The 15,907-nt window shown below is 24.9% G+C and overlaps 1 protein-coding gene across 3 annotated transcripts in view; it reads left to right on the top strand.

Annotated features, from left to right (window-relative positions):
• Window positions 1-15,907, top strand: part of LOC117174307 (kinase D-interacting substrate of 220 kDa) — a 181,324-nt gene that overhangs the window by 60,466 nt on the left and 104,951 nt on the right. For all 3 annotated transcript variants that reach the window (XM_033363292.1, XM_033363291.1, XM_033363290.1), the window contains one exon: window positions 12,851-12,982. In XM_033363292.1, the coding sequence (XP_033219183.1) occupies window positions 12,872-12,982 (111 nt within the window). In that variant the 5' untranslated portion in view covers window positions 12,851-12,871. The remainder of the gene's footprint in view (window positions 1-12,850; window positions 12,983-15,907) is intronic.

Here is a 15,907-nt window from a genome sequence, read left to right as displayed (position 1 = left end):
AAAAACTTTACCGGAAAATGACCGTGAATTTGAAATCATCCGCCGAATCGCAACTCCGATTTTATTAAACATTCATCTTGTTTTATTGAAAATTCAACCATTTTCTTGAAAATTTTTGATTGAAAACTCATCTGGTTTGGTCAAAAACTTCTTGGTTGAAAATTCAACTGCCTTCTAAAAAAATCTGTCTTTTTAGTGAAAAATGAATCTTTTTTGTTTGAAAATTAGACCATTTGTTTAAAAATTCATCTTTCTTGGTTGAAAATGAACTATTTTGCCTGTTTTGAGAGCATTATGGAATTGGAAGTCTAAGATCAGTTAACGTTATCAGATGCCTCATGATTTTCAAAATTTATCCAGGTTTCAACTATCAATATGATAGTCTGGAAAAGAATCTATATTATCATTTTACAAACTTGATATCACAAGTCTACCTCCAACATGTCAAGAAATTTTTTTTATCAAGGTATCGTTACGAATCTTTCGAAATTTGTTTACATATCTTCATTACTGATTGTTTATTTAGTCTATTATCAGGTTTTATGAAATTGAATTGAATACAAATTAAAGTAGATTAAAATGAAGATTATATTGAAAATTCGATTAGATTGTAAACTATCCACTTGATTGAAAATTGGATTTTGTTTCAGGGATGTATTCTGAAGATCTTCCCTTTGTTGTCAGATGAATTGTGCCTGGTTATGTAATCATTACTTTGTCTTAACGAGTGTGGGGAATACAATCATGTTGCATGACTCCACATGTATGCTTTCTTAGGGTTCCCAAGTTGGTATATATCTCGAGTAGCGAGACTCCTCATTCTTAAATGTTTCGTCGACTTGTTGAGAGATTGTCTTGCTCATCGATATCAATATATCCAGCCTGATTATTATCGACAATTTATATTCACTTCCCTTCAGTTTTTATTTGTGATAAAGAGTGGAATCTGCGTTCGTGTCTTCAGTTTGATGATTGGACATCATGAATACCTCGAGGAACTTGGAAAAGATTCTCAAATTCACTTCAGTAGCCAGAGTCTGTATTATTCTGATCTGGAATTTTTAATTTGCTTTGGGAATGTTTGTCTGTTTAAAAAAAAAAATTTTTAGTGACAGTTTAATGCTTCCTGTATAATTTGTGATCTGATGAAGGAAAAAGTGGTGGAATTTTCTTTTTTTATAATCAGAAATTTCCAAATCACTCAAGAATTGGCTAGATGTTTGCTTAAGGACTGAAGATTAGACGAGAATAAATTTGGACAAATTTGGAAGCTAGACCTTGATCGCATCGTTAAGAGTATTTTTTACAATCTATCTAGACATTTTTTGGAATCTTTTATTGTAAAAGAAAAAATTCTTTTATTGGTGATAACATTCCCACGAAATGGAACTATTTTTGGTGTCGATTTTTGACATTCTTTCCTAATGAATATTCTTCTGTTGTCGTGAAAAAAATTCCAAGCTAGACTCATGAAAAGTAGATTAGAGACTAGCTACGTGATTTTCAACCTTTGTGTTTTGCAATCTTTTATCGAGGATTCAACAATTATTTTGTTTTCATAACTTTCAATTTGCAGACTTTAAGTCTATCGACAGGATTAAAGTGAATTACTTTTCCTACTCTTGGTCTATTTTTGAAAAAATAATTTATCACCAAGTTCACGTTTTTTTTTTAATTTGCAAAATTAATCTGTTTGTTTTTTGAATTTATCATTTCGTTCGCAAACCTGTTATCGCTCTAATAAAAAACGTCACTGTTGATAAGCAATAGCTATAAAGGAAGTATTGTAAACACAGAATTGTTATTTTCGACACATGTTTTTCATTTGCTTAAGAATTGTCGCCGATGGGAATGTTAAAAACATTAATAATCGGACAATCAGATAGTTTGCATTCGAAAATTTTGATAATAGCGGACTTAAAACTCTTTCCCCTATTACGTCTTTTTATATTTTCGAAATAATTAATCTTTTTTGGTAGAAAATTCAACTTTTTCGTTAAAAACTCTTCGTTTTAATTGAAAACTCATCTTTCTTGGTTAAAAATTAACTGTTTGGATATAAATTCAACTTTTCGGTTGAAAGTCAACTCTATTTTTAAAAAAGTCTTTTTTGGGTTAAAAATTCAACTATTTGGTTGAAAATGCACCTTTTTTGGTTAAAGTTTTTATTTTAGTTGTTTGAAAATTCGACCATTTAGTTGAAAACTAATCTTTGTGTTTTGAAAATTCGAAATTGTGTGTTCAAAATTGAATTATTTTGTTGATAATTCGTCATTTTTCATCGAGAATTGACTTTTTTTGTTGAAAGTTTAACCTTTTTCATGAAAATTTATCTTCTTGGTGGAAATTCATCTTTTGAGGTTAAAAATGCAACTGTTTAATTAAAAATTTAATTATTTGATTAAAAATTCGTTTATTTAGGTTAAAAGTCACATTTTTTGGCCGAAAATTCAACTTTTTTGTTGAAAATTTTTCTTTTTGATTGTAAAATCACAATTATTGGTTGAAAATTAACTTTTTTGACCAAAATTGCACTTTTAGGTTGAAATTCAACTCTATTAAAGAAAACCTTCCATGGGTTTAGAATTGAACTATTTGGTTGAAAATGCAACTTTTTTTGGTTGAAGTTTAATTTTTATTTGAAAATTCGAGTCTGGTTGGAAATTCATCTTTTTATGTTGAAAATTCAACATTGTCCGTTGAAACTATAATTATTTGCCTAGAAAATTAAACTATTTGGATAGCAATTTATGTATTTTGTTGAAAATTAGTTTTTTTTTGTAAGAATGTAATCTTCTTGGTAGAAAATTGATTTTTTTTAGTTGAAAATTCGTATATTTTGATCAAATTCGTTTTTCGGTAGAAAAATAATCTTCTTGGTGGAAAATTCATCTTTGTATTTGAAAAATGCAACTATTTGGTTAAAGATTTGATTATTTTATGGAAAGTTCGTTTATTTCGTTAAAAATACTTTTTTCAAAAAAAAACACAACTAATTTTTTGAAAATTGGTCCCTTTCATTTAAACGTTCAACTATTTTGTTTTAAATAAAAATTTATGGTTAATAATGAACTTTTTTGGTTGAAAATTACAAATATTTAGTTGAAAAATCATCTTTATATGTTTAAAGGCCGTTTTTTGTTAAAATTGTTTTTCTGAAGATTAGAATCAGTTAGAATATGTCATTTTTATGAATATTATATATTTTAGAATATTTTACTTATTTAGCTACGTTCAAGGTTTAACAATTTACATGAAAATTTATGTATTTTATTGAAAATTCATTTTTTGGTAGAAAATTAATCTTCTTGGTTGAAAATTCATTTTTCTGGGATGAAAGTCAAACTGTTTTGTTAAAAATGCGTCTTTTAGATAGAAAACTAATCTTTTTTTTATAGAAACCTCATCTTTCTTGGTTAAAAATGATATTTTTTATTGAAAAATCAACTTTCGAATTAAAATTGAACTATTTGGTTGATAATGCACCTTTTTTTTGCTTGGAGTTGAATTCTTTATTTTTGAAAAATCGACCTTTTGGTTGAAAATTTATCTTTGTAAATTGATAATTCAAGTTTGATTGTTGAAAGTTCAACTATTTTGTAGAGAATGCAATATATTATGACTTGAAATTGCATTAAACATAATACATATACAATAATTTTATTTAAAAGAAATTATTCCCCCTTTTTCGTGAAAAATCACCCTGTTTTCCCCGTTTTTAGATTATACTGGACTGTGAAATCTGCAATTGAAATTCAAAAATAACTTGAAATTAAAACTAGAATAATAATTATAAATTATTTTTCAGGACTTCTATTGATGTGCTTGTGAGCTTTGCCAAAGTCTCTCTTTTCTACTTTTCTATTTCACCATTACCAACTATTTTCCATATTTCAGTATCAATGATTATTTTAACCATCATTTCATTTTCGAAAAAAGGGAGCTGTTACATTAAGTCCGGAGAAAGAATGCGATGCGGAAAGCTCAACCCGATCACCAAGTCAGCAGACTTTCTGCAAGCTACTTTCGAATCGGAATTAAAGAGGAAGACGAAGATGAAGAAAAGAAGAAGAACACGGAGGCCGAAACCCCGTTGATATCACAAAAATTAAACACATCATGTGGAATTTCTGAGATCAAGGAAGAATCCTCTTTCGAAAAATTCAGAATCAAAAATTCGGAAACGTCAGTAGATAAGGTTGTAGGAGAAAAATTCTGCAAGACAAGAACGCGGGAGAGCGAATTTCGAAGCAGTGGTCGAAGGCTAACATTACCAGTGACTAGTATCGAGTTAGAACAAGTTTCTTTAAAAAAATCGACCAAACAGTGTACATCAACAACAGCTCCTGTCACTTCTGCGACTTTTAATTTCAATCCAGATAAGAAAGGAAGCATTTCTTCAATTGGAAAGCCAAGTGTCTCTTCAGGGAGGAGACCAAGCATTACTAATACTGCTATTGGAGCCAGCATTGCTCCAAGTTTGGCTGGAATTTTTCCTGATCCTAGCAACCTTCTGACACAGGAAGGCATTAAAAATGGAGATCTTCGGAGGAGCATCACACTTTCGAATTTGTCGGAAAGATCTCCAACAAATTCTACTGATGACACGATCTCTGATGATCAAAACAAGACACATGGTGGTCGAAGGTGGTCCAGAATTCCATTTTTAAAACCCCAGGATGATTTTCTTAATCGTTCCGATCATCCCCATCATCATCATCATCATCATCATCATCATGGACTATCACTTCATGTTCCAAGCTTCACCTTCAGTGGTCCTGCAACTGATGGTGGCATTGGTAGAAAATTCAACTTCGGAATCAGAAGGCATTCTCATCTGGTTAGTCGAGAATCGCTCGATGGTTCCATTACTCGGCAGCTTTTTATCAGGGTGGCCACAGGTTTGGAAAACCTAGAAATGAGGGAAATTTCAGGGAATTTTGTTGATCAGAGAAAATCAGGGAAGAGTGAGGAATTTTGAAAAAAGAATGACAGCAATCAACGAATTTCTTTGAGAAGCACATTGAGTAACTGTCAAGAATAATCGGCGCTGTCACCTTGTCACTTTTAGACACTTTTTTCTTTTCCTAAATTACTTTTTGATCGACTTTTAAAAGATAAAGTCATTATAATCAATTTATAAAATGACTTTTCTTACAATTTAGGAATATACTTATTTTTGTATTAATTAATTTCATGGGATTTCAACATGTGTTTAAAGGTTTGTGAACATTTTTTTTAAATCCAATGATTTTCTTAAGGATTTTGAAATATGTTAGGGTATTTTAAAGAATTCCAAGAAATTTTTAACAGTCTTCAATCATTCGAAGGTATATCAAAATATTTTTTCAAATTCAAGATATTTTTAAAACTACCAAAGAATTTTTAAGAGATTTAATAAGTTTCAAAGGATTTCAAAACATTTAAAAAGATTTTAAATAACTTAGGGCATTTTAAAAACTTTCAAGGAATTTAAAAATAAATATCAATAATATAAAGGTATTCCAAATATTCCAAGAATTTTCTAATAGTCTTCAATCATTTGAAGGTATTACAAAGTATTTAAAAAATGTAGAGTATTTTTAAAACTGCCCAGGAATTTTTAAGAGTTTTAATAAGTTTCAAGGAATTTCGAAAAATTGCAAAGGATTTCAAATATCTCAAGGTATTTTATAAGATTTTAAGGAATTTTAAAATAAATTTTAGTAATTTAAAGGTATTTCAAAAGATTTTAAAGAGTTTAAACTATTTTTAAAACTTCCAAGGAATGTAAAGGTTCCTTAAAATAAGTTAAGGATTTGAAATATTTTAGGGTATTTTAAAAGGTATCTACAAATTTTAAATATATTTCAATACTTTCACGGAATTTCAAAGACTATTTTAAAAATCTAAATATTTTTTAAGGTTTTTGAAATATTTTCTTATACTTTTAAAGATTCCAAAGGAATTTTCAAAAGTTTTCAATAATTTGAAGGTATTCCAAAGGAGTTTACAGAGTTCAAAGTATTTTTAAAACTTCCAAAGAATTGGAAATATTTTAGGGTATTCTAAAAGATTCCAAGAAATTTTTAATAGCCTTCAATTATTTGAAGGTATATCAAAATTTTAAAAAAATTTCAGAATATTTTTAAAACTGCCAAGGAATTTTTAAAAGTTTTAATAAGTTTCAAGAGACTTCAAAAGATTCCTACAAATTTTTAATATATTTCAATAATTTCCTGGAATTTCAAAGGCTAGTTTAAAAATCAAAATATTTTTTAAGGAGTTTGAAATATTTCCGGGTATTTTGAAAGATTCTATAAAATTGTTAGTCTTCTTCAATTATTTAAAGGTACATCAAAATATTTTTTAAAATTAAGAGTTTTTTAAAACTACCAAGGAATTTTTAAGAGTTTTAAGAAGTTTCAAGGGATTTCAAAAAATTGCAAAGGATTTGAAATATCTTACGGTATTTTATAGCATTTCAAGGAATTTTTCAATAAATTTCAATAATTTGTAGGTATTCCAAGGAATTAAGAAAATATTAGGATTTTGTGTTTCAAGAGATTGAAAAAAATTGCAAAGGATTTTAAATATCTTACGGTATTTTATAACATTTCAAGGAATTTTTCAGTAAATTTCAATAATTTGTAGGTATTCCAAGGGACTGACAAAATATTAGGATTTTATGTCTCAAAGGATTGAAAAAAATTGCAAAGAATTTAAAATATCTTAGGGTATTTTGTAAGTTTTCAAGAAGTTTTAAAATAAATTTTAATAATTTGAGAGTATTCCAAAGGATTTTAAAGAGTTTAAACTATTTTTAAAACATCCAAGGAATTTTGAGGATCTTTAAAATAATACAAGGTATTTAAGAGTTTTAATGAATTTCAAGGGATTTCAAAAAAATTTTAAGGATTTTAAATATCTCAGAGTATTTTAAAAGATTTCAAGGAATTTAAAAATAAATTTCGATAATTTGAGAGTATTCCAAAGGATTTTAAAGGCTTTAAAGTATTTTTTAAACATCGTAAGAATGTTAAGGTTTCTTAAAATAATCCAAGGATTTGAAATATTTCGGGGTATTTTAAAAGATATCTACAAATTTTGAATATGTTTCAACAATTTCACGGAATTTCAAAGGATATTTTAAAAGAATTTTGCCATATTTTAAGGTATTTTGACAGATTCCAAGGAAATTTTAATAGTGTTTAATCATTTGAAGGTATTACAAAATATTTAAAAAATTTAAAGTATTTTTAAAACTGCCAAGGAATTTTTAAGAGTTTTAATAAGTTTCAAGGGATTGCGTAAAATTGCAAAGGACTTTAAATATCGTAGTGATTTTCAAGAGATTTCAAGGAATTTTAAAATAAATTTCAATAATTTGAAGGTATTCCAAAGGATTTTCAAGAGTTTAATTATTTTTAAAACTTCCAAGTAATTTTAAGGAACCTCAAAATAATCCAACGATTTGAAACATTTTAGAGTATTTTTAAAGATTCCAAGAAATTTTAAATTATTCCCAATTGTTTGAAGGTATTATAAAATATTTTTAAAAAAATTAGTTTATTTTTAACTGCCATAGAATTTTTAAGACTTTTTAATATATTTCAAGGTATTTCAAATGACTTAAAAATAGTTTAAAAAATTTTAAACAAATTTCTATAATTTGAAGGTATTCCAAAGGATTTTGAAGAGTTTAAAGTATTTTTAAAATTTCCAAGGAGTTGTAAGCTTCCTTAAAATAATCCAAGGATTTGAAATATTTTAGGGTATTTTAAAAGATCTACAAATTTTAAATATTTTTCAATAATTTCAGGAAATTTCAAATGCGTTTTTAAAAATCCAAATTGAAATATTTTTGTGTACTTTTAAAATAATCCAAGGAATTTTAAGTAGTTTTCAATAATTTAAGGGTATTCCAAAGGAATAAAAAAATGTTAAGGGAATTTTTAACCGTCGTAGAATTTTTAAGACTTTTCAATAGATTTCGAGGAATTAAAAAAATCAAAGGATTGTACAATATTTTAAAATATTTTAAAAGATTTTATCATATTTTAAACAAATTTCTATAACCTGATGGTATTGCAAAGGATTTCACAGAGTTTAAAGTATTTTTTAAACTTCCAAAAAATGTTTAAAATCTTTAAAATATTTCAAAGGATTGAAAATATTTTAGGGCATTTTAAAAGATTTCAAGAAATTCTGAACATATTTCAATAATTGCATTGGATTTCATATGCGTTTTTAAAATTCTAAGATTTTTTTAAAAGGATTTTGAAATATTTCAGGGCATTCTAAAAGATTTCAAGAATTTTAAAATAAATTTCAATCATTTGAAGCTGTTCCAACGGATTTGGAATAGTTTAAATTATTTTTAAAACAACCAGATTATTGTTAAGATTTTGAAAATGTTTCAGGATATTTCAAAGATTTTGAAATATTTTAGGGTATTTTGAAAGATTCCAAGGAATGTTCTTCAATATTTTTCAAACTGCCAAGGCATTTTCAAGAGTTCAAAAGGTTTTAAGAGATTTTAAGATAATCCTGAACATTTCAAGGGATTTTTCATAGCTTCAAAGGAATTTAAATATTTAAGGTTATTTGAAAAAAATGGAAGGAAATTTTAAAATATTCCAATGAATTTTCATATGATTTTAGTTTTTTTGCAGTTTCAAAAGATTTAAAATATTATAGAAAAGCTTAAAAGATTCCAAAGCATTTTTATGAGCTTCAAAAAAGATTAAGGAATTTAAAAAGATTTAAATTTTTTTAAATATTTTCAGGGTATCTTAAAAGATTCCAAGGAATTTGTCATTTATTTTACTAATTTAATAGGATTTCGAAGAATTTGAAACAATATAGGTTTTTTTTTAAAAAGCTTTTAAATATTTGAAGTTATTCTAAAGTATTTAAAAGATTATGGGACTTTTTTTACATTCCAAGGAATTTTCAAACGCTTTGAAAAGTTTAAAGAGATTTTAAAACATGTTAAACAATTCTAAATATTTTAGGTTTTTTTTTTAATTCCAAGGAGTTTTCAAAAACTTTAAGACATTTTTGGTGTTTCTAAATATTTTAAAAGGTTTGAAATATTATAGGGTATTTTAAAGGTTCCAAGGTGTTTTCAAGACCTTTAACATTTTTAAGGGATTTCTAAAGATTTCAAAGGATTTGATGTAAAGTGGAAAATTTTGAAAATTTTCATGCGTTTGTAAATAATTTTTAGAATTTGGAAGGTATGAAACAATCTCTAGGTATTTTAATCAATTTTCCGGGATTCCGGAAAATGTAAGATTTTATAGAATTTCACGAGATTTTGTAATATTTTAATGGTTTTCAAAACATTTATTCATCTAGAATTTGCCCTGAATTCTTATTAATTTATCCTCAATTCTTTTTCATTTTTTGGAATTCTCTCAAACATTTTTTTCTAGTTTTTTTTTTTTAATTTATCCCAAATTCTTTTTAACCCACCTTAAATTCTTAGACATTTGATCACATTCTTTTTAATTTTTTTGCATTTTTGAATTCATTTCAAACTTTCCGAATTTAATGAATTTTTCGTACTTTTGAATTGTTTACAGTTCACTTAATTTTTTTAAATTCATCTACAATTTTTAAGAATTTTATCGAATTCTTCTCATTTCCTGAAATTGCTCTAAATTTACACCAATTTTACTGTAATCAAAGCTATTTTTTGGATTTTTTGTCTATAATTAATTTAAATTATATTGAATAGTTATAAATTTATCCTGAATTCAAGTTCACCAAGAAATTCTTATAAATATCATTGATTCCTTAAAATTCAATAGAACCAGTGATATTATTAATTCACAATAGTCACTTTTTCTTTGCAAATAGGTCACTCCAAGTAAATTAGGCCGTTAGAATTTTAGTCTTTAAATGTCAGTGGTCAGGGAAAATGAGTCAGGGACAAATCAGAGAAAAGTAATTTGAAAATTAAGTTTTGTGGCCACCCTGCTTTTAATCTCTATTTTATTGACTGCGTTTTCAAGTGTCGAATTTGTGTGAATTTAATCTGCCTTTGGATCTGATTTTTCAAATCCGATTCCACTTTGGTGTCTGTTTTAGACATTAAAGCCCTAAACCTGATAATATCAACGCTACTAATAATTGTGCTATTATGCTTCTATGTAATTTAACTCACTTCCCATGACTGCTTATGTAACAAGCTGATAATTTTTTTAGAAAGTTAGCATTTTCAGTGAGCTGATTCCATACCGGACTCACGCAAACAAGACTTTTACATAATTGATTTTTTTGCTCCAGCTACTTATTTTTTTAACAGTGACAATATAGATTGCCAAAGAATTGACTTGAAAATGTTTGTTTTTTTTTCAATTTATTGCAATTTTTCTATTTTGGACAGTTTTTCGGTCTCTAAACGAATTGAGGGCATTTTTTTAAGTCAGACAATTTTTTTGAGTGTATCCAATTTTTTTTTAAATTCGTGATATAAAATTAAATAACAGTGTTTCTTCATTTTTTTAAAGTAGCTTTATATTACTGGATTTAATTATTTTGTGGAAAATTCGTTCTTGTTTGGTTGGAAATTTGTTTGTTTTTTTTTTTTTTTAATTGAAAACTTAACTTCTATTTTTGACTGAAAATTGATATTTTTAGTTGAAAAATCAAGTTTTTGGTTGAAAATTCATGTATTTTGTTGAAATTTTGACATTTTGATGGAAAATTAATCTTATTGATTGAAAATTAATCCTTTTGCTTCAAAATTCAACAGTTTTTTTGTTTGTTGTTAAAGATTCATCATTTTAATTGGAAATTGATCTCTGGTTGAAAATATAACCATTTTATTGAAATTTTTTTTTTTTTTTTTTTTTTTTTTTTTTTTTTTTTTTTTTTTTTTTTTTTTTTTTTTTTTTTTTTTTTTTTTTTTTTTTTTTTTTTTTTTTTTTAGTTAGAAATTAATATATTTTCTTTAAAATTAAACTATTTTAGCTAAATATTCATCATTTTAGTTGAGAATTTATGATTGTAATAAAAATGTAACTATATTTTGTAGAAATTTCTTAGTTTCTCTTTGATTAATAATTAATTTTTTTACTGAAAATTTAACTATTCCATTTTTTTATGCAAATTTGATCTTATATCATTAAAAACTCAACTATTTGATTGAAAATCTATCGGTTTTATTTAAAAATTCATAGTTGAATATTCCTCGTTTTAGTTGAAAAATCATCACTTTGAATTGAAATTTAACTATTTTGTTTAAAATTCTTTTTTTTTCGGTTGGTATTTAATTTTTTCAATAAAAAATGTAACTATTTTGCTGAAACTCCTTTTTTGCTTTGGTTAATAATAAACTTCTTTAACTGAAAATTTAAATATTCCGTTATTGGTTGAAATTTTTTTTTTTTTTTTTTTTTAGTTAGAAATTCATGCATTTCGTTTAAAATTCAACTATTTCAGTTAAATATTCTTCATTTTAGTTGAAAATGCATTACTTTGTTTAATAATTTAACTAATTTGATCAAAATTTTTTTTTATGGTTAATAAATAATTTTTTAACTGAAAATGTTTAAATTGCATTTTTTGTTCAAATTAATCTTTTTTAGTTGGATATTCGTGATGTATTTTGTTTATAATTCAATCTAAGTTTAATAATTAATTTTTTAATTGAAAATTTAACTATTCCATTTTTTATTTAAAATCGATCTTTTGTAGTTCAGAATGATGAAAAATCATCTTTTTTAAAGAACATTAATCTTCCTGTTAGAAAATTCTACTGTTCCAGTTAAAGATTCATAATTTTAGTTTAAAATTAATCTAATTATTTGAAAGTTAAACTAAAAATAAAAATAAATCTTTTTCAAAGAATTTATGTAATGCATATAGGTTTTTATCTTTTTTTTTTAAACGGCATTTTGAAGGAGAAGATGAAGAATGATAAAGAAAATCGGAGTAGTCGTATTTTGGGAATCAAGTTTTTAAAAAAATCAAAACTTTTTGTATTCTAAAAAAAGAGAGTTTCAGTTAATTCGACTCAAAAAGTGTTCGAAATAGAAAAAGTGCAATAACTTAACAAAAATATTTGAAACGAAATTTCTGGCAAACTATTTTCTCTACTAAAGAAATTAGTAACCAAAGTTAAAAAAAAAAAAAATGATGTAGTAAATATTAAATGTAGTGAAAATAAAAAAAAGTGGTAAAAATTCCGGGACAGCCTTTTTAATTCGTTTGATTTTGATTTATCTAAACTTCAGATGCATTCTCTGACTTCGTACTCTGAACGTTTCAATTGTACCCATTGTTTCAATGGTTACTTACATTTAAAATTATTCGAGGGAAAAATTATTGAAAGTTGAACTTTAGCTTCTTTCACAATGAGCATAAGTATCATCTGGAGCCTAGTGGAGAAAATAAATCACTCTTGTTTCGCTCTAAAATCAGTCATGATTTTCTAACTGATATATTTTTTATTATACATTTTTGTCTTTCTTTTTAAGGATATTTGAGAAAAATTGCCAAAATTAGGTTCTTTATTTAGGAATAAAAATAAATCTGCGAGGATTAGCCAATTATTTTCTTCGAGGGCAAATGATATATTTAATTCCACTGTGATTGATTAAAAAATTAATCATCTGAGGAATTGCTAAATTGAATACAAAATTTTTATAGAATTTTTAGTGTTATTTAAGAAAAAAGGGGATTGTTTAAACATTTATCCTTAACGCTAATTTTAAGTGATTCTTTATTGCTTTCAGCCTGTAAATCCTAGCCGGCATTTAACCAATATTGCTGAAGATTTACGTGTTTTGTTAAACTATTTGTTTGAAAAACATTGGATCGGCTTTAAAGATTAATTATTTATTTCTTTAAATTTCAGACCCTACACCGGACTGACTCGATGGTATCTCTTTGCTACCGAAACCTCACCAGTTATATTACCGACGACAACCTCGCGGGTCTTCAGAGCTATCTCGAAAACAAGAGGGTTCAAGTCGACGATCGAGATGAGGTATGTCATTTTTATAATAAATTGAAATACAAATTTCGGAAAATGGAAGACCCTATAATCCTGTTCTTTTCCTCCTTATCTAAAACCCGGGTGACCGCTGGACCGTAAAACCGGGAAATTACAGGGAATTTATTTTTTTACCGGGAATTAGACAAATTTTTAGGGGGAAAAATCTGTTCAATTTTGATATGTTTCAAATGTGATATCACTTAGTTCACAATGAGTAATTCGAAAAAATTCTTTAAAAAAATGCTGTTTTAAATATTTAAAAAATTAAAAGCGTTTGAAATCGACAATTTTGGATTAAAACAATGTTTTGTTGATCAACTGTGAATATAACTAATAATCATTTTAAAAGTGGAACTGTACATGGAGGATTAACAAGTGATTCATAATAAAATTTCCACATTTTAACGTTGAAAATTAAACCTATTGAAACTTTATAAACTGTTTTTAGTTTGAAAATAACTTCAAAATAAAATATTCATAATTATTGTTTATTCATGATTAATAAATTAATTTTTATTAATTAATTATTATCAGGGTAGCCACTGGACCAGGAATTTGACAAATTTGTAGAAGAAAAATCTGTCCACGTTCGATTTCAACCCTTTGTAAATAATTAGTTGAATTTTTAAGTTTTTCAATTATACTATTATTTAGCGTACAATGCGTAATTCAAAATTTTTTTACTTAAAAAATTTTCATAAAAAACTTTTATTTCTAAGCATGCATTTTTAATTAAAAGAATTTTTTAATTTTTCAATTATACTATTATTTAGCGTACAGTGCGTAATTCAAAATTTTTTTACTTAAAAAATTTTCATAAAAAACTTTTATTTCTAAGCATGCATTTTTAATAAAAAAGAATTTTTTAATTTTTCAATTATACTATTATTTAGCGTACAATGCGTAATTCAAAATTTTTTTACTTAAAAAATTTTCCATAAAAAACTTTTATTTCTAAGCATGCATTTTTAATTTAAAGAATTTTTAAATGCTTTCTTAAAGACTTGAACAAATAAAAAATAAAAGCCTTTGATCTGGAAAATTTTGGATAATAAACATTTTTATTTAATAATTAAATAGTCTTTTTTTAATTTCTCTGTACTTTAAGTAATAAAAAGTGAATAAATACGATTTGACAAAACGGTTTTAAATCAGTTCAAAATTTAAGAATTTTCAGATTTTAACGTTAAAGCTTAAACGGTTGCAATTTAAAAGTCTTAGTCATTAAACAAATGTGAACGTGTAACTGAAACTTTATACACTATTTTCAACTTAAAAATAACTTCATAATAATATATCCTTAATTAAAGGATTTTATTAAATTTAAAATATTGTTTTTAATTTTAAATTTTAAATTTGAAAAAAGATTAATTATTGAATATGTAGCAAAATTTGAATTTTTATTTAAGACGAGTAAATTGAAAAAAAAATTTTAAAGTAAAGAATCTTTAACCGAATTCTTGTATGAAAAATGCTTAATTAGTAAGTGAAATTTTTAATTTTTGAGGTTTAATTTACAAATGAACATTTGTAGAAAAAATTTGAGTAATTTTAAGAGATATTTAGGAGTTTCAAAAAGATAAAAAATTATCATGCAAATTTTATAAAGTTTTCTTAAAATCTTCTAGATTCTTTTTTGAAAATTTTGTTTAAACCTTTGAAAAACTTTTTAAATATTCCCTTAAAATACTTTTTCAAAATAAAGTTATTTTTAATTTTCCTAGGAATCTTAAGAAAATGTTTTTATTCTTTTGAAGCCTTTCGCAATTTTATAAGCTGGACATATTAAAAATTGAAAAATAATTTTTCTAAATTTAAAATAATTTTTGAATTTTTTTTCGGAACTTTCAAATATATTTTAGAATGAATTTCATTTTTTCTATAATTTTTAGAAAATCCTGCAGTTTAAAAAAAATGTGAATTTGAGTTTCTAAATAACAATAGAACACTTATTATTTGTAAAAATATTAGAGTAGTTTTAAGAGATATTTAGAAGTTTTAAAAACATTCGAATTAAATTTAGAATTTGAAATAATTTCAAATACTTACAGCCGAATTTAAAATAAAATGTAGATTTTTGCAAATTTCAAACAAAAATTTAGAATTTTGTTAAGAATTGTGAAAGACTTCAAACAAATAAAAAATGTTCTTAAGATTCTTAGGAAAATGATTTTTCACTTTGAAAAATTATGAAAGATTTTAAGGATTTTTTTTTAACTTGCAGGATTTTCGAAAATCTCGATTAATTTTAAAATATATTTAGAAGTTATGAAAAAAATTAACACACTTCGTTTAAATTACTTGAAATAATTTCAAGTTTTACATTAAGTTTGAATCTTTTTAAAACCACCACATATCTTTTAAAAATACTCAGTTTTCGTCTACAAATAATAAATATTAAATTGTCATTTATACATCCAGATTGTAAAGAAATTATCTCAAATTTGCAGGATTTTCTGAAAATTGTAGAAAAAATTCAATTAATTTTGACAGATATTTAGAAGTTCCGAAAAAATTACCAAAATAGTTTTAAATCTAAAACAAATTTAAAACAACTTCTAGATTTCTCAAAATTTAGAATCTCTACAAGTATGTTTAAACTATTTAAAAAGAAAATAATCGAATTTATAATTTAAGAAGTATTCAGTTAAAATTTTTTCAATTTTTCAATATTTGATTTTTCTAGCTTAAAATTCCTTAAAATTATATAATTTAAAAAATTTTAATGTTCATTGATTGATTTTTTAATTTATAGCATTGAAAATGATAACGTGGATTTATATTTTTTTATATTGATAAATATTGGTACCTTTCATTTTATACGCGTAACTTATTGAGCACTTGAATACACAATTTTTAAATAAAAAACTTTTAAATTTCAATTTTAAAAATTCAAAATTTAATAATTCCACTTTG

Source organism: Belonocnema kinseyi, chromosome 6 (genome assembly GCF_010883055.1).
Source record: "Belonocnema kinseyi isolate 2016_QV_RU_SX_M_011 chromosome 6, B_treatae_v1, whole genome shotgun sequence".
Taxonomy (NCBI): domain Eukaryota; kingdom Metazoa; phylum Arthropoda; class Insecta; order Hymenoptera; family Cynipidae; genus Belonocnema; species Belonocnema kinseyi.
This window is presented reverse-complemented; position numbering and strand designations above follow the sequence as displayed.